We start from the raw sequence: 24,116 nt of genomic DNA, 5'->3' as shown, positions 1-24,116 counted from the left end.
CAATTCATGATTTGACTGTTAATTAAACATGAATATCGCATAGAATGCAACCATTTTTTTCTTCTCTTGCACAGCTGTATAGCATGATACACTTGAGATTGTCAGTAATGCTGTTACCCTTGCATAACTTAACCATCCAGGATGTTGTTGAGTGCTGACATATGCATAGACAAGGATGAGGTACAGCAGTTGAGCAAGTAATTCAAATTAGTGGTGTACAATGGTATCACAAAACTTCAAGACACATATTAAGAATTCTCAAGAGGAAAACATCTTGAAATTTATTATAACCTAAGTAGTAAACATATGAATGTGTTTTTAAACAGGTAGCAGTTAGGGCTTGCTACAGGTATATTCCATCCACTGGTGAATAAAACCAGACCTTTTACAAACCCACCAATTCAATATGTTTCCTTCAAAACAATATTAAATGTGTGGCTATGAAAACAGAGTGACACATTAAAAAAAATCAAAAATCATATACCACAGGATAACATTTTTATGACTAGAGCAAAACAAAAAATTATGTACATAAATACATATATTTTTATATATAGCAAATCACAGTTTCCTGCACTGAACATTTATCAAATACACAAGTCCCGAACAATACTGGATAGGGTGCTTTGTCACACTTTGTAGTCTCATTAAATTCCTGTGAGAGTGGAAGACAAGTTTTTATGGAGGATACAACTTGTTCAGTGATGTAAGCTCACACAATAATTAAAAATTAAAGAACAAAAACAAAAAAACCAAAAACAAAAAACAAACAAACAACAACAACAACAAAAAAAACCAACCAAACCCTACTGCAGAAATGACTGATATTTCCAGCACAGGCATCTTTAAAAACAAAATGAGAATACTCTACTGTTCTTCAAGCGCTTGCCCCAACAGAGAATCTGTGTCAGAGAGCTTTATTCTGTACAACAGCTGGGCAATGAATCTGGGCAACAAATCTAACACTCAGCTTTGTCCACTGGCTGGTCAAAGCCACTGTCTTTCTGATAGTCAGGTCAGTCTATTAAGCAAGATGAATCATCTTCTAGATCCCCTCCAGAAACCGTACCATCTCTCTTGGACCTGGGCAGCCACTCCCATGACCTTCAGATCGAAAATGAGGCACTGGCTGGTTTTCTGGCCATTACCTTTCCAAGGCTCCAGGAACTGAGGTTACTATCATCATGGGAGATTTTGAGGACTATGTACAAAGTCATTTTGGTTTTGAAAATAGAAAGTATTCACACCACACTTTTCATTTCACCTGGCCAGAAATGATAAGCTCAGATCCCTAATGCATAAATAACAATCCTTTTTGACAAGGATGATGTAGACTCTGTTGGGTTCTTGTGACCTTACCAGAAACTGTCTTCAAAGTACTGCAGTTACTAGCTAGGAATAACAATCCCATTCAGATGTTCTTCAGAGCCCACAATACAAATATTCGTGTTATAAAAAGCACTTGGTTGTCTTCACAGGTTAATGATGTCTTGAACTTGGGGGATGGTAAATCCAGTCCATTACAATAAGAGTCATACTCACAAGCATGAAGATTATGCCAACTATGAGGAAAATTAGAGCCTGCAATTGGAAAATGAAATTTAATTAATAAAGCAAGTGACTTAGCGGGCAGTAGCTCATAGATTGCCCCACTGGATCTGCTTTAGTGTAATACCCATGGCCTAAATTTGGCTTATTCTATGTGACTAAAGTCCAAGTAATGTTGTGCAGGGATACATGAATCTAAGTTAGTCCTGTATGAATTTCAGTCCAAGACAGATGGACTTTACACGGCTAGATCTGAAAACAACCCACTTTGGTACTGTGAACAATTAAGAAAAAATATAACAAAGAAATGACTTTGTTTTTTATAGTTAAAAATTACAGATTTTCAGTCAATGGTCATAATCTCCAGCATTAAGAACAAATTCAGAGTTAATCTGCTTAATCCTTATTAGGCAAACAGGTAAACCCATATGTCTTATCTGACAGTGTTTCTGTACATATTCAAGCGATCCAGATGCTTGTAGTCACTCTTTCTTTAGAGGACCTTTAGTTTACCATAATCTGTCCACACTTAACAATACTCTGTCTTTGTAAAACAAAGATAAATATTGTATGTGATCTCAGTGCAGGCTGTGAAATTCTAGATGTGCCTAAAACACAGCAACATGAAGAGTGAACAAAGACGCATGAAAAAAATATTCACAGTCTCTCTACAATAACAGCTGCAAAAAGCATTGTAAAAATAATTTCATAATAATAAATTTCTTTTATACTAGAAGTATGTATCAGTTACACTCACATGACTTTTGTGAACATATATATATATATATATATATATATATATGTCCACCTGTTTACATTATGTGCCCACATATATATTTCATCAATAACTTCTCTAATTACATTTTCAAAGAACATTTCCTCAGTGATAGTTAAATCTGCAGACAGTTATTGATGTTCAGGATGAAAGGTATTGCAGTGGCAGTCCAGCATGGCATATAGACACATGCTGTGCATAATGATAGACCTTCATATTTCTATCCTATAGGTGTATGGATCTACCTCAGAGGAGACCTCACTAGTACTTATCTCTGTAGTAAAACTTCCTTCTTAACCTTGACCTCAAATCTTCATGTTAATCTACAGCTGGTCTCCCAGCATTAACCAACAACTTTTTACAGACTGTCTTGGTGCTATTTATGCAAATACAGGTGTTAACTGGAGTTTAGATTGGATTAATAAGTCCCTTTTTCTAGTGGTTTAAGACACACTTTACCCTAAGTACTTAGGTGAGTATCAGAAGCAGTAGGCCTCTAAAGGCTTTGTCTTGAGAAGCCTCAGGTGAATCCCACTGCCCAACCTGTATTTTGAGTGAGACACTACCATTCAGGAGCAACTGCCAGATGTTGCAAGTCAATGGTCTGAATATTAATGAAGAGTGGAAATCACACACCCTCCCACCCTTCCTTTTGCAATTGCCCCCAGTTCTCTTACCCCAATCTTCTGGGGAGACCTCAGGGGTTCCTTCTTAACAATTCTCAGGTAGAAAGCACCAGGGAGGATAAAAATCAACATTGTAGCAGAAGAGGCTCCTGGAAGAGAGAGCAGAGTTGAGTGCTGCACCATTTGACATAAAAGCAGAGTGGTGCACCTGCAAAAGAGGGGAGGCATCTGCCATTCTGAGCCCAACAGTACAAAGGGCTGTACAGCACAGGCTCTCTCTGTAGACAACATTCATGGAGACCTGTAGATGTCTGAACACTTATTTGGGGGCTTGGGGCCTGAAGAGACATTTGTTACTGGGAGTGTTTTTTCAGAGTGGTGTGGCTGCCTGTGGTGGTGATGTCTGCATGTCAACTGGTGAAGCAAAAAGAGAGTGGATGATCTGTACCTAAGAAGTGCCTACTCCCCTCTGCTCAGCAGAGTCCAGCGTGAAGACCTGGGTAAAAAAGGCAGGAAGGAGAAAATCAACTGCAGAAACCCCATGGAGGTACTTTGCTCAAGGGCATCTGCACCCCTGAGTCCTCAAGCACTTCAGAGCATGGAGGCTCTTCATGGACTTCTTTGGTCAGAGGCCAAAATTGACCAAAAACAAGTGGCAGGGAGAGAACTGTTAATGTCAAAAGAAATGTGTCACTTTTCTTCTTTTTCTAGCACAAGTGGAAGTCAATACATTATTTCATGCTATAGGTGCTTGAAAACCAAAGGTGATTTCCCTCTCCTCCACATATATGAAATTTCCTTTTGGTCGAAATGGGAAGTCCTTACCAGTTTTTATATTGAGATTATTGGATTCCTTGTGCCTCATGCAAAGTGACAACAAAGTTGGTTAGCTTGTAGTTTTGTCTGTCAGCTGTTTGGGAATTCTTATATCCCCTTTAAATTCAATTTGTGTTTATATTACTCTACTGTAAGACTCAAACAGAGATTGACCTTCAGTCCATGAATGTAAATATGCTGTAGAAAGGATAATAGTGTCAACAAAAACGTATTTATGAAACCTACCGATAAATCCAAAAATGTCTTTAATAGTTGGGACAAAAATTACAAGCAGATTATTAAAAGCCAAAATTACTGCTGCAATCAGGAAATGTCTTATCCAGCTGAATGGCCTTTTGGGAAACAGCAAAGCACTGATAGATGAACGGATCTGCAAGATGAAAGACAGCAGGGAAAGTAAAACAACAATTAATTTATCTTTGCTTTCAGTTTTATAAAATTATCTATATTAGTTACAGCCACTGTGAGAAATTCTGACTGAAAAAATGTATTTTCAGACTTTGATTCCCATAATGTAATCTCACTCTGATGTAGGTTTTTGAGAACTGGGTTCACAGTTTAATGCAGAAACTCAAATATTTGCAGTGTAGGAGAAAGTCAAGTAAATAGGGTGTAAAATCAGGGACATGAAATCTGTTCAACTGAAAGATGCTAATATCAGCAAAAAAAAAATCCCCAAAGAACCCCCCCACTATAAGTACTAATCAGCAGGCAAAAAAAAAGAGCATGTGTGAAATATGAATTGCTGTATTCCTGAACCTGATGAAAATCCCACAAGAATTCTGTCATTTACTTTTCTGAGACATAGAGGAAGCTGTTGTACTTAATCATTAAATATATACATATACATATCTGAAAAGAAAAGCATATTTTTTCAATGCCACTTAGAAATTATAATCTTAAAACCTACTGCAGAGGATCTTTTTTTGCTTTACTGACTTTCTCACGCATCATGGATTTTTTTGCTTTTACAACATAAAAGATGGTAAGTAGTAAACAGGTCAAAAGCAAATCCATTTGGTAGCTGGAGATAATGTTATTCTCAAGTAACAAAATTAACTTAAAAGTTTATGTTTAGAAATTGAACAAAAATATTTTTACACTCAAAAAGCTCCAAACACACTTCTGTTTGATTGTTTTAAAATAACGTGTAACTGCTTTCAGGTGAGTTTGGCAATTGAATAAATATATGGGGTTCTCTCAGTGTAGTACATCACTTGAAAACACACCATGAGTTTTGTATTTCATATTTTTCAGGTTGATGTAAACCAATATTAGGAAGATGGAGGCAAATTGAAAATATTTTGTCCAGCTTTTGAGTTGGTGTAAAATAGGTTTATTACAGAAAGTACTTCTGCATGCATTCCTGTGAGCTTACTGTCAGCATATTGTGCATTATTCCTTTTGTGACACAGGCCTTAAAAGAAGTTATCAAACTGAAGTTTTACAGTGGCTAATGGTATATAGATCTATATTTAATTAATTTTTCTGGCACTGCAATAACTTTTTTTTTTTTAATAAAAGACTCTGACTACTTTAAGAAAATACAAATGGGATGATTCATTTAAAAAAATAGTTGATATAGTTATACTGCTTATTTGAAGTAGTAAGATCTGCTGAGATGGCTGTCCTGATAAGATGTGTAAAGCACTTTGATATTCTGGTTTACAAGCAAAAGATATTTTCTCAGGAGTTCTTTTAATGGAATAATGAGTGTTGTGTAACTGCTAACTATTCAAATATAAAAATGATTATACAAAAATGTAAAATACAAAATGCTACATCTGACAGGCTTTTTCAATGCCTTCTTCTTCTTGTTTTCCCATGAAGACTGAACAATTTGGTAAGACTAATTTAAACATTTAGCCACTGGTTTGAACATGATGTTTAAGGCAGGGCACTGGAGCTCTCCAAGCTAGAAGGACTGACAGCGCTGGGTGCTTTATACCTGATTTTTTTTTTTTTTTTTTTTTTTTTTTTTTAATTTAGTGGACAACACTGAACAGTGATCACTGCTCTTAGGCATTTGCCAGCATGCCTGGAAACAGTACCTTCTCAGAGTGTGTATTGCATCCAGGACAACGGAGCAACAGGAGCCCCGAGTTACTCAGATGGGAACACTGTGGTGTGATGCAGCTTGCTGGGAGCATGCCCGCAGCATGATGCTGGGCTTGTACGCGCTGTACTAATGACGCACCAGCCTCCCAAAACCAAATGATGAGGATCAGCTATTTTCTCCTCTGCTGCATGGAAGCTCAGGGAAGACATGAGGCACAGTCTTATACATTCAGGAGCCTGGAGTTCTGCCCACTGGGGGAGATTGATCCCTGAGGAGGGTTGGTCCCTCTGCAGAGCAATTTGTTTAGCTGTCTCTTTCTGTCCCTGCTACTATGGTTATTGTGTTTTTCCCAGTGCAGAGCACACAGAAGTTCCAAACTTTGCTCAGACAACTGTCTATGCAGCTCTTTTATACCTCTTTTTTCTGGCATTTAGTTTCCTCACCTGTCCATAGACTCAGGCCTGTAAGGTGAGCACAGGGCCCTCCGTCCCTGTACTTTAGCAGCCCAGTGTGGGAGTCCTGCACAATGCATGACCTGAGTTTCATGTGTCTGTCCTAAGTTTGGATGCTATAGTAGGTGCCTGTGTCTGTGTTAGGAAATCTCATAAGTGGTTTCAGTGTATCTCCAAGACTTTAGTACTTAGCACTGCTCTGACAAATATAGTACAGAAAGAGCCAGGGAGACAGAGAAGTAATTCCTGATATATTTATAAAGACTGATTTATTTCAGTCTTTCAAATTTTATAACCCTAAATGCCTAAGGTCCATGCTCTGGTCAAATGAGAAAACAGACTTCTCTAAATAAAAAGCTCAGGCTTACTTTTCTTCAGTGTTAAAATCTGTGCTGATCACATTCAGTCACTGTTTATGGCTTAGCCCTGATTTCAGCTCTGTTACTTACAGGGAAAAGGACAAGGGGCACAGTCAGGGTTACAGCCACCAGCACTGCCAGGCGAACTGACAGCAAAAGGGTGTCAAAGGTGTACACTTTAGTGTATGTATGAAGAAGCTCATCTTCAACTTCTCCTACAAAAAGGAAACAGAAAGGAGTTAAATCACTTAAGCAGTACCTTGCACATTTAAAAGGATCTTTATACTGCAGCCAGATAAGAGATAAGATTAACTTTAGCCCAGCTCTGTTATTAGATACAAGTTATGGGCTAGACAAGAAAAAGGAATTTTCCCACTGTGACTGATACTAGTCCATCATTCAGAGATGATGAGGGTAATAGAGCTCTGAGATGATGCTTTGTACTCTAGTATCTTTGAAATGACTTTGCAAAAGTCATTAAGTAGAGGTAGAAACTCAAGTAAAAATAATTTTTGTGATATGAAACAACTCACTGAACAGCCCCTTTTGACCTCCACCCAGATGTCTCAGCTCTCAAGCAGAGCCCTCTTGCCCCAGTGATAGGGAGCAGAGTGTGCTGTATCATTCACTTCTCTGCTGTATGGAGGGACTAACAAGGTAAAAAGAGGTGGCGTTTGCACAAAATGGTGCGCTAATAGAGGGACTACTCTGTTTGCCTATCGGTTAGTTTAGCTCATCCAGATTTTTTTTACACTAGAATGACTTGCACCTGTTTTTCAGCATAGATGAAACTGAACTAAGCAGTGTCAGAGACAGTTTGGATAGCACTTAGTAGTGTCATGTAAAACTGTTGAGCACTAGAGTATTTTTAGTACTCTTGGCCTTTGCCAAGAGTCAGGTTTACAGCAGCTTCTTGTCTAAGTTCACAAAGTCAAGGGAAAAAAAACTGGTCCCCCTAGTAGGTGCCTTGGAATCTCTCACAGGTGAAGAACTTGTGTCTGACAGTTGGATAAGTCCCACAGTTCACTCAGAAGGTTACACACTGTGTATTATAAGTGAATGTTGCTGAAACTTGGATTCAGGCCTCCAGAAGATCCATTAATACTTGAGTCTTTGTGATAGAGCCAGCTCGCCTGCATGAAAAAGTGAGGGAAAACTCTGCAGAGAAGAGGGTTTTGACCTACCATAGAAGGTAAGATATCCAAAGAGGGCAGCCAGAAGATACATGATAAGCATGCCAGTGATGGAGATATTTGAAACATTCTGCATCCGCTTTCGGGAGCGACTGAAGTACAAAAGAAAGAGAATAACAGTCCTATAAAGCCTCTATTTGCACAAGAAGTGCCCTGAAGGGTCTTAGCTCTCTGATATACCCTCACCAGATAGAAAGTTCATAGCAACTATATTGGATACATAGAGCTCTTGATGCTTTAGAACTCTGTGCAGAGCAGCACAGATTTATAAAATGTGTTGAAACTGCATTTCTAGCGCTTTTTCTGTGGCAACATAAAAATGTGCCACGTTATTTTGTATAACATTATTTATTAAATGTCAATCTCAAATGGTATATTTTAGATTTAAAAAAATGGAAGGACTAGAATTACAGGTCTGTTAACAATAATAGACAAGTTTTCAGCCATCTTTATATGAACATGCCCTTATATATACATAGGGCCGTTCTGCAGGTTCAAGAACCCCTTGCAGATCCCATCCTTCTTTCATAAATCCTTTGGTTAAAGATAATCTTCATCTTATAGGACCTGCAAGCATTTTCCCAAGTCATATGAGAATTTTTATTACTTCTGAGGTTAAACCTACTGAAATAGGAGGTAACAGTTCTTAGCCTCCTTGAGTTTTGCAACATACCCTCCTATTATGCATTTTTTGCTTCAACAAATGCCTTTTATTATCCCTTCCCAATGATCAGCTCTGTGCTCTTTTAAGCAAGTGTATTTGATTTTTGATTTTTGTTAAGCAAAATAGGCTGAGTAAAGAGCTTATCTAAGACTCCCAAACCAATGACATCCCAAGAAACTTTAAGAGTAAGCAGCAACTGACACAGACACAGAACACATTTAGGTATTATTAAAAACCAGAATTATCTGTTTCAGTGCAACCAAGTTCCCCAGTTTATTTCAGACCATTTGAAGGATTGTCCAGATTCCTCTTTTACTAAGATAATATTGATCAATGCAGTGGTTCTCTGTCACCAATATCTGACTATAAGACCAAAGCAAAGCCAAAATCTGTTTACTATGGAAAGCAATAATTCACTATCATGTGGGTGTTTACACACCAGCAATCAATGGACAGCATGTAGAAAGTGCTCTCTATTTATGGTTAACTGAAAGTATCAGACAAAATTCAAGAACCTTACTCTTTGAGTTCACTGTATATTGGTAGCACCTCAGGGTGGCATACGAATGCAAATGCCAGGATGGGTATTGCATAGGCAGTCTGTAAAATAAAGCTCCCATTAGTAAGAAAGGTCACGGCTGTACCTCTGACTTTTGGCAAGCAGCAGTTTAGCTGTGGTACAAGTGGTGGAAGACAAGTTCTACAGAATCTCCCTTACCCGTGAGTTGAACACAAAGTATTTTGGCTGGCACTTGTCACTATTTTCGCTGTGTGCTTCATATTCTACACTGCTTTTTGGGGAGATATCTTTTGGCTCCTCAAGGCTTGGGAAGTGCCCAGCTGTGTTGTCCATCATGAAATTCACACCAGAACTGAGTGACTCATTTGATAACATGACCAGGTGCATTGGCACTGTGCTATTGGTGGCAGTCCAGTTTTCAACCCCGTGGTCCACGATGGGAAGAGGACAGGGTATTTGGGATTTCTTGAAGATCACCTACAAAAAAGTAGACAATGTTATCAGAAGAGTGCCACTATAGGAGATTACACATCTGTGGCATTCCAACAGAAGTATAAACAGACACTGAGAAAGAGAGGGAGCAAGAAACCAAGTGCTACCAATTCTGCTTCTTCTACAAATATTTGTTGTTACTCTGCCTCTGCTGTTCTCCTGTTTTATTTTTTATTCTCAAGTGTTTTTTAAACCGATTCTTTTACTCTGACTTCTTTCAGCAATAGGTTGTTGATTTGATTCACTTGCAGAGGCTATTCTAACATTCACATTAAATTGCCATGGTATGAAGTATAAAAGTGTTTAAGGTTTACAGAGTCTGTTTTTGTCTGGAGACAATACCCAAACAGTCACCTACCACACTGACAAAGAAAACCATACAGGTCAGCGAAAACCCACTCGTATAACCAAGATAACCTGTGCAGCAAGAAAAACAAAACAGAACAAAATAGTTTAGTTACATATAAATTCACAATCCTAAAAGGATGAAGAAATGACCTTAAGCAGGGCATTAAGCTTACCTAAGCTTTTTAGAAGGGAGAGGGGAAGAATAATCACAACTGTTACAAGTATGACGAGGTAGTTCCCATTAAGGTACCATTCTCTAAAGAGGAAGAATAAAAGTAAAAACAATCATCACTGACAGCAAAGTGAAAATTTTTCATCTCAGGTTCAGGCTGGGAAAAGGCACCTACCCAGAATTCTCCTCAAGTTTCATAAATGCTCTGATGACTTCAGGAAGTTCATATTTAATAATAAAGAGGTAGCTTGACATTGCTGGAAAAAACCCAAACAAACACCTTCAGTGAAGGTGAAGCTCCAAAAAAAGACAAAATGTTTTGCTAAAGTAGAGAAATGAATTTTGTTTAAATAACAGTGTGACTAAATAAATAAATAAAACCTTTATATTGTTACTAACAGGTTCTGAATGACATCTAACATTCTATATTAGAATACAATAGTTACTACTGAATTTATAGCATACTTAAATCACTATTAATTTTTCCTTTTACTTTTTTGTTATATATGTTTTTTTTTTCCCCAATGGATGCTGTCCATCCCTGTTCTGTAGTAACTTTAGATTTATTTGCTCTAGATCTCTTCAGCTGCCTTATCCTTCCTACTTTCAACTTCTTTCTTCCAGTGTCTTCTCTATAGATAAAGAAATAAACTAGTTGTCCAGATTCCTGGTGTAAGAGGAACATGTCATTTAAAATTTATTGCCAGAAGTAATGCTTTTTTTAATTTGTGGTTTTTTTTTTTATTTGTTTTATGTTTGCCACAGAGAGGTCTCTAAAGACCTATGGATCAATATAGATAAGAACTAGAGGAACAGCTATTCCTCTTTATTAGGGAAGTTAATACTTAATTTCTGAATTCAACCAATTTGGTATCCAGGCTTGAGGAAGGAAAGGCATACCATAGAATAACACCTTTTATGAATAAAATCAAAAAGTCTTTTGCAGTACAGAGATGTGAACTACCTCTGTTTGTGTAGCAAAGTTGTTGTAACAGGACAGTAGTTATCTATTGATGGAGATTTGTAAACACAGCAAGTTCCAATAGAGAAATCACCAAAAAAACTGCATAAATTTAATTGACTAATGGCACATTTAATTTAAGTTTCAATTACCTCTCCTTAAGTAATCTGTAAAAAATTACTAACTCCCTTTCGCTTTCAGACCAGGTGTTCTTCAGCCTCCTAAAAGGCTTCTTCCAGGATAGTAAAGGAAAAAACTTTGTTGAATGAATGTGCACTCACTCTATCACTAGTGTTTATATTGGTAAGTCTCCTGTTCTGAAAGGATGGAGGTTATTTGATAGATATTTCACAGGCAGTATCTATGTGGGTGAGTACATTCAAAAATTACTTTAAACACACATTTTAGGAATAACACAAACCGACTGGTATTTGAAGAAGAGAATTAAGCTGAAAAATGAAGTACTGAAGAGCCTTTTATGGACAAGTCAGAACCCTGTGCTGTTCCTTTTAGGTGAGACTAATCCTTTCTAAGTTGAAGCAGATACTTCAACTAGATGCTAAGAACAGACTGAGCCACACTCAACAAAGAGAATGGCCAGTTCCTTCAGGACACTCAGTCAGGCCACTTTAACCATCATTGAAGCCTCTTCACTGGCCATGGAGAGATCCCAGGCAACTGTCTTTCACCATACACTGAAGTGCCAGGTAGCTGAAAAAAGTGAGATGAATTCCTCATATCCTTCATTTTTACAATACAACGTGTGCTGTATCTGGCTCATCTCTGATGCCATTTAGCCAGACAGAGGAGAGAATGAAATCACTTGTGTTCTATTGGAAGAGCATTGGAAGCTAGAAAGCTTTAATCTCTTACCTCCAATATTCTGCATTGTGACTGAAATGAAAACACCACACTTCCCAGGCCAGCCAAATGCCTTTGCTCCCAGTTTTTCATATATTAATGATCCTGAAAAAAGCCCCAAACAAAACCAAAACAGAAACGTGGGCCACTACACTCATAATTGATAAATTGCATTCCAGGGTAAAATACATGCATGCAATACAGACTCTCTGTCAATCACAGCCTCCTACCTCCTTCTTTTGATATCTTCAGTAAAAGGTGGACCGAGTAGAGTGACAATATTGCTACGCTGAGCAGCAAAACTCTGTAAGGCAAAGCAGAAATCAGAATCCTAAGCAGGGCATCAGAGACACTCGGTTGATTTCAACATACACTTGCTTGTTCTCCTGAGGTTCAACGTGTAAATAGTTTTCAGCAAGTTTGTTCTTTGGTCTCCCAGTACTAAATGCAGAGCTGAGTGTCAACTGTATATTACTTGTGAGTGCAGTTGCACCTTAAACACTCTAAGAGCCCCTGAAGGCTTGTTGAAGTTCAGTAAGTGCTAGTTCTGTGCTAGTCCACAAGGACAGAATCTTATATCTTAACAAGATCCCACTAAAATAAGCAGATTTCTATGCAAGAATCTGGTCTTTCGACTCTCATCTGCCCACTGACCTCTCATTTTCAAATATCTCCTTAATCAGAGCTGCCAAAAAAACCCCAAAAATGAAACCCCAAACCAAATTGTGACTAGGACAACTTCAATGCTATTTCTTAGCTGGTCACTGCTTTTTACTTCTGCCATATCACTGCAGTGGAGGTTAGTTGCCTGCTGTGTAAGTATATTAGAAATCTTGCATCTTGTTAAAGCAAGATGCAAGATGTTTCCAAAACACTGGAAAACCTGGTCTTGGAGCACTGGTAGCTTAGCTTGTAGTCTCAGTCTGCTTGGAGGTACTGGTACCTGACTTCAATAATTCTGATTACTGCCACGTTCCTTCCACACAACAGGTGCATCCGGTGTGATTTTGGCTGCCTCTTGTAAACTGCTTCTGAAAAATGTAGCTTTGTATGACATTTTCAAGGCACAGCACTGTGCACAGCATATCTTATTACCTTAACCATCAGCCTGCCCAAGTGCTGGTGAGGAAGAGAATGTGATGATAACGTGACAGATGGAAAATATGGATGCACTTTATCCCATGGCTGAACAGGAGGTTGTGACCACACCTTCCATTCCACTGAGCACGTGGTTTGGTATAGATATAGGAGACACTGACAGCCAGGTTCATCAATGAGTTACAGGCTAGGAGCAGGCTCAGGCCCTGGGGCCGGGTGATGACCACCAGACCATCACAATTTCCTCTGAAGTTTCCCTCTTCAAGAGAGACAGATAGTGCTACCACCTTGGTGCGGCCAGGGTCATCTCCTGCTGTGGGCTCATGCAATATGGTAAGGGAGGATCATGTCGGAGGTGACAGTGTATCCTGCTGAGGTGGCATCCTCCTTCATCAGGGACGCCCATACTGCTGCTGGTCAGAGACATGATCTCCATGTCCTGACACATGAGGTGGGGTAAACCAAAGTCCGCCTGGTTGCACTTGCTAAATCATGCTGGGCAGCAGAAATGTTGCTTTTGGAGTTTTGAGAGCCTTCTATTTTCCTTCACCTGTAGAACACCTTCCAGCATGAAAGCACTTGGGCAACATGACAACAGTAAATTACAAAAATTTAGACCATGCTGCCAGCATCATCTAAATTAGAATTTGTGTCCAGTAGTTTCCATTTAGTAGATTTTTCTGTCCCACTAACACTAACATTGTGTGCTGTGAAAACAGAGAAACTTCAAGCAAGTGGACAACTGCTGTGGGGGTAACAGTATCTACACACAAGTTCATAATTTTAAATAAAATTCCTTCCTTTACCAAAAGGAAGAATGCTCTCATGTAGGAAGTATGGAAATACCAAAGTAAAGAAAATGAGCTGTGGGGGGAGATGTCTTTGTTTTTTACTTTAGCATTATCAGAATTTTTAGCCACCAGTCAGTATGAAGAGAGTTTCAAAATAAAAATATTATAAAGGTAATATTTTTTTCCCTGTTAGTGAGGCTTAACATATCACAGTTTTCTTTCCAGTGATCATTTATGAACATATCAGTCAATACAAATGCTCAGAGAAAGCTGGAGGAGAAAAAAAATCCTACATTTTTCTGACCCTGAAAAAATGTCAGTTTTAGAACTGGCTTTCAATTTTTGCTCTGCAAATACTATATCTAAACCACTTGGGTGCAGGTGTTATGAAGTGCTTATACAGAACAGCATTTGAATCTACAATTAATTTTCAGTTAAAAATTATATTGGCAAAACAGGAGTTGTTTCTTAGCAACTGTAAGGTACACGTAGCATTTTAAAAGCTGTTGCTGTCATAGTTACACTGTCCCCATAAGCAAGAAGCTCTATAAAAAGATGCTAGATTTCAGTAAGGTCAAAAAATGGCTTATTGTCACACAGTAATATCACAATTTATTCCAGTCTCATGGGAAGCTAAAATTAAGGCTTCAGGCTAAAATTAAAATCAGTCATTAAAAAAATCCCTCCAATTTATTTTTGATACAGTTTGTTACATTAAAAGGAGCCAGATGTTAGCCATTGATTAAAAAACTTCCCATGGCTATATGTTGCTGTCTATCACAACCCATTCTGTGTAGATACTGTTTGTCAGTCACAGACCAATGCTGTCCTTTGTGCACATTGGGTACAGATAGACTTGAAGCAGCAACATTAGCATTCAAAGCCTGTTGCCATATCAGATTATATCAAATGCTCTTCTTCCATTTCTACGTAGTGATTAGATAATTGGGTGATGCAAACATGATAATTTAATTTCCTTGTTGGATTCCCATACTGAACTGGCAAGATCAGTCTTGTTATTTTAGGACCAGCATGCTGTTCTTTCCTTCTGTTTTTTGACTGCACAGTATCAATTCACCGTCATGTTTCTAACACAAAGGAGGTCTAAAATTTCAGCAGTGGATTTTCAGCAGTGGATGGTTCTTTGTGGTGAAACTGAAATGCTTTCATTACAGAGGATCTTGCAAGAATCTTCAGCTAAAAAACCAAGCTTAACATACCTCTCTAATTATAAAAGCTTCAGTTCCAGCCCCCTGCTTATATTCTATTTGCTTCTTTTTCTATGTACTTACATGAAAAGGATAATTCCTGTGTTGGCCATGGCATAGGAGAGCCCTAAGATGCCACTGCCCATAATGGCATTGCTGAGGTTGAAGGAGGACATTCCAAAGGAAGTTCTACCCCTGTGCTGTTGGGTGCAAGAACAGAAAATGGCAATTAATTTGCATTTTACTGAGTATGATTGGCTAATTATCTTCATTGCTGGTGTTCCCTGTACTCCTCCCTTGATCCCTAGAGGTGGAGCTTTTTCAAGGTTCCCAAGCCCAGAGGCACTTGCCACCATAAGGAGTCTATCCCAAAGACAGCTGTGTTGGTAGTGTTTGCCTCTTCCCACTCTTTCATTGTCTCAGTCAGGAGGAGTCTTACATTCCTGACAGGTGACTTAGGTGACACAGTTACAGTGGCTATGCTGGCCAGCCTCTATGGAAATATATGGTGTTATCAAACAGATTTCTCAATTACAGATTTTTAAATACTCAGATTTTTTAAAAAATGAGTACAACAGATTATTGAATTTGTCTCCAAGTAGAATGTGCTTTTTTCTTTAGTAAACTAAAAGGTGCTTGGGAGAAGGAACGAAAGGAGTGCTGCATGCCTAGGGCTGGAAGCAGAGGAATGGAAGCATACAAAACGTAGGAGAGAGGGGATGGTGTGTGAATGAGTTACAACTGACACCAAGTGGAAAAGAAAAAAGGAACACGGCTCTTATTTTAGTTTACAATCACAAATAATATTTTTGATTTTATGTGATCATTCCTTAATAAAATCTGCAACACCACTGATAAAATAATGCCTTTCATTGCATCAAATTCACTAAAAATTGAGTAACATTAAATCCTGAGCAGAGATGTACCCACATGTATGCCCCAGGAGTTGGTGCTGTGCTTCCACTTGCATGTGGAGCTGTCTAGGGAGTTGGACGTGTGCTGACTGTGTAGACTGCAGCATCATAAAGCCAAAACTATAAGGTTCTTCCTTTAAAGCAATGCAGCTGAATGTAGATTCATTTACACAGATGCGGGAAACTAGAAATACAAGCATGTATGCACTAAGGCACAGATCTACCTTGCATAGGAACAACAAAGTCCTTCTGAGCCCAATGTCCTGTTAGGAAAATAGGTGCAAACCCCCTGTCTGCACATCTTAGCTGAGATTACATGGGGATGTTACTGAAGCTCAAGTGTGATCTAAGGAATTTTTCTGATTACTTGTGAAGGAAAGACTCAATTTTACTTGTAAGACAACAGAAAGGGTTTGCTGCACTAACTGTTAGAAAATGTATTTATTATTTGAAAGCCAAGATTATGCTGGCCAGGCTCCAGAGTAATTTTGCTTACTGACACTTTAAGAAAAAAAAGCAGGTCAATAAGATCTACTTTGTAATCATTCATTCATTCATTCATTCAAAAAGAATAAAACTTACATATTCTTCATTATAGTCTTCCAATTTCTTTTTATCCAGATATCCATTTGTAAGGAACTTCTGACTTTCTGCATCATCACTAGCAAAGGGACTGAACACAAAGAAAAATAAGAAAACATTAGATAAAGCTTATGGCACACATTTCATTTGAGGAGTGCCTTTTGTCATCAGTGGAAACTTTTCTTTGACATTGCTATGAATATATAAAAATCCATCAAAAAAAAAGCTTTGTTCTGTAAAGTTCTCACGTCCAGTGGCATGTTTAGTAGATCTTTGGTTTGATTTGGAATTTAGTTTTAGACCCAGTAATCTTCAAATTTCACTTGATTGCAGATGTTGGAAAGCACGTCCGTACTGCCAGTAACATGCTAAAGCTGAGCACGTGCTTCACGTCTGGGGAACAAAGGGCCTTGCAACTGCCGTGTTGGAGATACGTGCTGGAGGGAGCAGCAAGCTGAGAGCAAGAGACTGATGGCTGGTTTTGAGATGTCTTTTGCCAGCCACACAGGTGCTAGTGCTATGGTGGGTTCTGCTGGAATGTCTGAGGGTGGGCTGTCCCTGCTGCCCTCCATACCTTGCCCTGGGGAACTTTCCCCCTCAGTGTGCTCAGGCTGAACTGCTCTGAGAGTGTATTAATTTGCACATGTACTATCCGACTGGATTAGTTGAAAATTGCCAAGGGTTAGTCTGTGTTGGGAGCCTGAAGATAAAAGTCCAGGTGGTGGCAGGCAAGGGGGCACCTGGGCTGCTTTGCTGTTCTGGGCACACTGTCCTCCAGAGCACAGAGCAGGGAGGATCAGTGCTGTGGGGAAACTTCCCAGATGCCATTAGTGATGATTATTTATTGATTACTGCCTTCTAGCCTTAACGGAACAGATAAATGCTTACCTCCTAATTGCAGCCTTTTCCGAATCAGCAGGCTCTGGGTAGTTGTCTTCGAGGCTTTCCCCACTGTTGCTCTGATCATCAGGTTCGATGTTGACTTTTTGCAGCTCCATGCGATCCATTAGAATGGTCAGCGCTTTCCAGCACACACACTCGCTTCTTCAGGGTAAACAGCACTGTGCCGTCTGCTTGCAGGTCCTCTCTGTCATGCAGGGACTGCCAGAACACTCTGTTCTGCAAACAAAACACAACAGAACTCATTAGAGTTTTCTTCAAATTAGATAAACCAGTGTGAATTGTTTGGTTTCTGTTTGATCTTTGTAATAGCATTAAGAGGGGAAACTGTTGCAGACTGGGAAAATTCTGGGCAAGCATAAAAGTCTCTTTATATGCCAGCACTTGGTTCTCCTGTCTCCCTTCAAATGGTAAAGGGTGCAGAGGCCAACAGATGCACAGCAGATATCCAGTATCTGGAAAAAATACAAAGCCAGCAGAAAATAATTTTCTGAACTGCTGCTTTGGAGTTTCTAGGGGAGGGTGATTCAGAAATGCTTTCGGATAAAAACAGGAGTAGAGCTGGCTTTCCCATAGGTTGGAAGATTAATGTTGTCACAGGTTTAAATGTTTTGTAGATTTCTCTATTTCACTGGAATCTGACAGAGGTGAGCATCTCTGTATGATAATTTTTTGATAATTAGTAGGTGCAATTCCGACAGGCCAGTTTCTGTTTTTAAGTGGACTGGTTAATTCTTACTTGACCCACCACTGGAAGCTCTGTCTCACACAGGATTATTACAGGGATATTAGACTGATTATCTTTACCCCACAAGAAAAATTCTTGCCTTTTAAAAAACCATATGAATAAATGCTCAACTCTTTATTTCTTGTATGGGCCAAATGAAACTGTACAACCCAAATTTACAAAGCGAACTTCACCTCTGGGATTTCAGCAGCTGTGTGCTACAGACTCATATGTAGATACACATGTGAATTCATTTGTTTATTATCAGATTCAAGCAGAAAATAGCAAGAAATGCTGCATTTCTGCAATCCTTCTCCCTTCCCAAAGATATTCCTTGAGGCATGCTATATTTCCATTCCACACCTGAGGGGACACCAGTGAAAGGAATGAGCAGAGATCAGAGAGCAAACTCTTGGGGCCACAGTTACAGTTTCCTGGACATTTACCTGCTGCCTTGCAATCAGGCACGCTTGTCAGATTCATGACAATTTTCATAAATATAACATGCCAAATGCAGCTCAGCATTCCATAACAACAATATCAGAAAACACTGCAACATATAATTTCTAAGTCTGGCTCTTTGCAACACTAAATCTGCAGTTATTCAATAGCCTTTCTCCTGGATTTGCATTTATGGGTGTATAGGTCCAGCTCAATGACCAGACCTTTGCTATTCTCTGATACTGATGATATGCTGTTCTTAAGAACGTCTACAAGCATATCTGTAGTGGCAAGATGTTGGAGTGAATGTGTTTAAAATGCAAATATAAAGTTTAGATACCAGTCCTGGAGATTAAAACTGACTCCAGGCCAGAAATTAATGTCAAATTCCTTGCTTCTTACTAAAAACATTCACCCAGACCAGACAACTGAAAAGGAGAAGCAATATCACAGTGCATTAGGAAATTTCCTACCAGAGAGAGCGGCTGGCTTTAATTCTTTCTGGTGCCTCACAGAGTGTTTGTATGTGTGAGGGGATGAGTGACTCAGGCATCAGGGCAGAGCTGCTGGCACTCACATTCCAGTGCCTGGGGGATTCTGCTCGCTTAGGATATGAATAACTCCATGAGATAAAAAACCAGTAACACCCTCCTCACCCCTCCACCCCCAACAGAGCCCTAACAACTGTGGTTTCATTCACAGAACTGTCTTCAAATGCAGACACTGCCCTGTCTGAGAAAGAGAGTTTTTCCAATTCTTCACGCTTATTTTTAATCTGTGGTGTAGAAGTCAGGCAAACAAATCTAACCATGCTTATCCCTGTTCTGGTAAAGGGTAAAACCTTCTCTGTGTGTACTGCCTAACAGTTGTTGGAAAAATGTCTTTTCCAGAAGTGGCCGTCCAAAAAATACAGATCTTCAAAGAGATGGGAAAAGGAGGAAAAGTAAGCAAAAATTTGCCAGGAGTTAAGCTGCACAAAGATTAAGCTGAGGATGAAAGCTTGTGCAGCACAGCAAACAATATGGAAAAATTGACTGAAAATACGTGTTACAGCATAAGAATCATCTGGACATTGCCCTGTCAAACATTTACACAAGTCATCTGATTTATGGGTGTCATCTCAAGAGGCTGTGTAATCACTGCATAAAGCAATGATTTTCTATTTTATTTTATTTTATTGTGTTTAATCTTTGAATTCCTAAAAGTCTTCTGGTGAAAGTACGAAGATTCAGGTGGCAAAATTAAGTCTATTGAGAACCTGCTTTCTTGCAGTTATAATTTTTTAGGGAGAGGTTGGTAGAACACCAGAGGTTTGCAAACCATGAGCAGAAAGCCATTAGCATAAATGTGGGGAAAGTGAGACCCATAAAACAGGCCTGCTATTAGATTCGAATCCTGCAAACACTAATAACTGTGATTATGACCAATGGTGTCTTTGAACTCTAGTAGAACTTGTCAGGGCTGGTCCTTACTTGGTGGCAATCCACATCTTCAGGTTCCTATCACTGCAGATACTGAGGGGTTTGGGAGATGTACAGGCACTGGTAGCATGTTCTCCCCACAAGTAACATAGAAGAGGCAGAGCTGTCCCTTCTTCACCTGAGGGGGACATGGTGTGACCCTGTACCTCTGGAGTTGTTACTCAGCCTGCAAGATATTTCAATGAAGAGGAATGCACTGACATTGAGCGCTCAGTTGCCCCCCTTCAGGGGTTTGTGCTGGCTGGATTGCTGCTCCTGGGGGGACGGCTGGGAACCAGGGCAGGGATGGCGTGAAAGCACAGCCACCAAGGCAGGGCATGCCTGGGCTCTGCTAGAAGCTTAGCCTGTAATACTGGAGGAGAAACCCCAAAGTTCCTCTGCTTTAGCTTACCTGGGATGTAATGCTTTCTGCTTCAGAACGTGATTTTGGTGCCTAAGCATACAAGAGAAATCTCTTAGATTTCCAGATGTAATTTTCCAGTTCATAAAACTTGCCTTCAATACAATGATGTTTTTGCTACCTCTTGTAGCATTTGGCTGAACAGAAAAGATTTTTCCTAAAGTATGGTATTAAAATGGAAATACTCATTGCAAAAGAAATTCACTTATTATTAGAGGTCAGTTATTTATCTTTATAAAATTAATTTTCCTCTTCAAGTATAGGGTACTGTTCTGCATCATTTATTAAGTAATGGTTTTCAGCAATGATTCAGAAAATGATGAAATTTTTGACATCTGATTTCACAAGGTTATTGATTTCTGTCCAGTCTGCAGTTAGAACATTAGGCGAATGGACAACCACTGGGCAAATAATGCCAGGTCATAGATATGACTAACACTTTCATGGATTTTGCAATATCAATATTTGTAATCTCTGCCATGGTATCCAGTTTAGCAGATTTTGCTAGATTCTTCGTCTTCATGACAGTGACTTTATAAGACTATTGTCTATGTGGTTATTTCAAAATGAAATAAGTGTTGCAGCTTTGAAATAAATAATTAAAATGTGAAGCCCACTTTCCCAAATTAATTTGTTTAAAGAAATATTAGCCAAGTAACTCAAGACCTAGAAAAAAAAATTCTCAGAAGATAGCCAAGGGCTGCAAAGGAAAGTAATCATTCATTTCTTAATCGACTGGGAAATTTTGAATACTTTTGTTGTTCTATGGTTGCTTAGGTTTGATTTTCTGTACAAAAGAGAAGACTAAATTTCATTCCTGAAGAAATGCCAAAGATATTTGCCAGTGCAAATTACCATGTCAGTAAATCTTAAGGAGTCCATTCTTCATATTGCACTTATAGTTACAGATTAATTGAATTTATAATTCCTAATTTCTGAAGATATGGCCAGTGTCTAAAATACATTGATAAAATTTTATAAAGAAAAGAAGTTTACCTGTGAGTTGAGCAGGTTCCTTTCCTCACTTGCTAGACAGGTTATATCTTTTAGGAATTGGACCTGTAAGAAAAAGTTTACTCATATGTAACCTAGAGCAGTTGAACAGTGATTTAAAGACAAATGGGAGTGTATGGGATGAACCAATCCACAGCTGCCCAACAACTCCCTTTGACAAACTTGCGTCAGCTCTTTAAAAACAAGGGGAAAAAAAAGAAGAAAGGTAAATCAGTTTATTGGAGCACACTGAGGGCAAACATCTCAGTTACCGGAGCTATTTGTTTTCTGAGCTTAGCCCTATTTCAAAATGCTTCTCCCCAGAACGCGCCACCCAAGCTTGATCACACTTTCATTTGACAGTCTGGATTTTTGAATAATGTGCATGCATTAACCTTGCAGTAGCACAACAATAAAGAACCTGGAAAATAAGTTCTGGGAGAAATACCTGTTTCCTCCCACACTGCTCTTATCTCTGTGACAACAGAGCTGCATCTTGCACTGCCTGTCTGGACTTGTCTGAAATGTGTGCTTTCAAAGGGGTTGTTTGACCTGCACCTTAGTTTCCCAGCTGAAATATTTAATGCAATTTCAACTGACGAGATGTATGTCCAGTGACAAATGTTATTCATTTAATGGCAATATAAACCTGTGGAGAACTATTTAATTATCTGTGATGTGCTTGTAATACTGCAGAATTTACTGTAGAATTTTATCCAATTACAAAATGACCATAATTAAAACTCACAACTAACCCTCCAGCCCTCCCACCCATGTAGGTTTGTGATTAAAGTCCTCAGGCTGGCCTGACTGTGAAGGCAGGAAGGCAAGTGAGGGGATGTAATTTTTAATTCTTAGAGTTTCCTGTGGAGCACTCAGACTGCTTTAGCTCAGGCTGAGTGACAACCTGTGGGAACCCAAACCCTCCTCCAGTGTGACCAGGCCTTCTGCTTGCTTGCTGCCAGCACCAGCTATGCTGTGCTGCTTTCAGAGTTCCCCCCCAGAAAAGAAATCTGAGTAGACTCAGACAAATGGTTTAACAAAAATAAGCTGTCTCCCTCAGCTCTGCATTCCCACAAAAAGACAACTAACTGATTGTAAGGCCAGTAATACCATACGACGCCAAAAGTAGTGCAATCCAAAGATTGAGAGGTGCAAGGTTTGGAGCCAGAGGTCTTCTCTTCATTCAAACATAGCTGGAAAAATGAACAAATTTTGGGGCCTAGATTGGTTGAATGGACTTTGAGTCTGAAAGGTCCCTGTGTTTTCAATTTCATCAGCTGATCTAATGAGGGAAACAGGCTTTCCCTCTAAGGCATATGACCAAGAATAGGTGTCCTTAATGTATTAAGGCAGTTCTCAGCAGAAGTTTGGCACCAAGCTGTCCTATGCCATTGCTAGGATAAGGGAGCAGGGCTGCCAGGGGAGCTGGGGCAGGCAGCTGTGCTCTGCTTGAGCCTGTTTGCTTTGCACACTTGACAGGGCTGTGGGTATGGACAGCCTCCTTGTTGCTCTGTTGCTCATGTGGCTGTTTCATGTAACAATAGGGGAGAGAAAAACATTTCTTTAAACAAAGGAAAATAAGACTGCAAACCATAAAGAAAACAGCAGGGAGATTTGGGGATAGATGTACTAACAAATCAGCAACAGCTGTGAAAATTACTTCTGATGCATTTTTTTGAACCTGATTAAATAAATAAAAATCAAGATTAGAGGTAATTTCCTTTTCAAATACCACAAATATCCATGTCTATCTCTGATTCCCACTGCGTCTAAGTAGTGTGGCACAATTCTCTCTGTAGCCACATCATGGTAATTGGGTGGATCTTTCCTCAGTGTATGGAGGCATGGAGTCATCAGTGTTGATGGTGCTGAGCAGTGCCCATGTCCCAGCACCTGATGCCTCAAAGATGCCAGGCAAGGTGTGCAGGCAGCTGGAGCTGGCAGAAACCAATTACATGCCTGTAGGCATTTTTTTCTTCTGCAGAGAAGAGCCAGCTAACACAGTTTTTTTTTTTTTTTTTTTGACTCTGCCAATTCTTTCTGCCTATCCCTAACTAGAAAAGCACTGCATAATTTTCATCAGAAAAGTCTTTCATCAGAGCACAAATGTCAGTGTCCAATCTTCCCACTGAAGGGAGGCACATGCTAACTCAAGACCCTTTCTGTTTTGTCTTCAGCTTGGCTGATTTCACTATTTGTAAAGAAAACTTTGTATTTTCTGGTATTGCTTGAGGTGGTGCAAGAGTTCAAAGAAAAAAACCAAAACATTTTCTTTTTGTTTTCTGACAAAGAACAGGATTACATTCTTGATTAGAATGTTGGAAACAGTGAACAAAAGAAAGCACAACATTGTGATATCCACCCTTGCCTCTTGTAGATGGAACTAGCTTTGTCACACACTAACGTGTGTGACATGTCTCTGCCACAGAGTCATGCAGTCAGAGTAGCTCCACTTACATTCAAGAAAAGGGCCAATTGTACTCTTGGTTACTTTTCCACCAAAAGCTACTAAATAAAGCTCTTCTTTGTTAATTTGTGGGGTCATACTACAAGCTCTGTTGGTCACCTCAGTGCCTATGGAGCACCCTGAAGCTCACCAGGGAGTGTTTGCCCGTTCTAGGCCCTGTTTACCCTTTCTCTGAGAAAGCCAGAATAACTGCAATTAAAATTATGATATTTGGTAGATGTTATATTTTTTCTCTTCTGGTGCC

General features: G+C 39.3%; 1 protein-coding gene across 2 annotated transcripts; it reads right to left on the bottom strand.

Moving 5' to 3' along the window:
- Window positions 1–248: 248 nt before the first annotated feature.
- On the bottom strand, window positions 249–21,481 carry SLC38A4 (solute carrier family 38 member 4). 2 transcript variants are annotated; one of them, XM_053943701.1, is made up of 17 exons: window positions 21,406–21,430; window positions 20,401–20,442; window positions 17,349–17,579; window positions 16,461–16,551; window positions 15,049–15,164; window positions 12,098–12,171; window positions 11,880–11,972; window positions 10,221–10,302; window positions 10,047–10,129; window positions 9,884–9,942; window positions 9,232–9,510; window positions 9,034–9,113; window positions 7,841–7,941; window positions 6,747–6,871; window positions 4,012–4,156; window positions 3,001–3,098; window positions 249–1,581 (listed from the first exon to the last, which is right to left on the bottom strand). In XM_053943701.1, the coding sequence occupies exons 3-17, from the start codon at window positions 17,465–17,467 to the stop codon at window positions 1,480–1,482; spliced, it is 1,647 nt and encodes a 548-aa protein (XP_053799676.1). In that variant the 5' UTR covers window positions 17,468–17,579; window positions 20,401–20,442; window positions 21,406–21,430; the 3' UTR covers window positions 249–1,479. The 2 variants fall into 2 exon arrangements, with proteins under 2 accessions (XP_053799676.1, XP_053799677.1); XM_053943702.1 differs by lacking the exon at window positions 20,401–20,442 and having other exon boundaries at window positions 21,406–21,481.
- Between the last annotated feature and the right edge of the window lie 2,635 nt (window positions 21,482–24,116).

The sequence above is a fragment of the Vidua chalybeata genome, chromosome 5, assembly GCF_026979565.1.
Source record: "Vidua chalybeata isolate OUT-0048 chromosome 5, bVidCha1 merged haplotype, whole genome shotgun sequence".
Classification (NCBI taxonomy): domain Eukaryota; kingdom Metazoa; phylum Chordata; class Aves; order Passeriformes; family Viduidae; genus Vidua; species Vidua chalybeata.
This window is presented reverse-complemented; position numbering and strand designations above follow the sequence as displayed.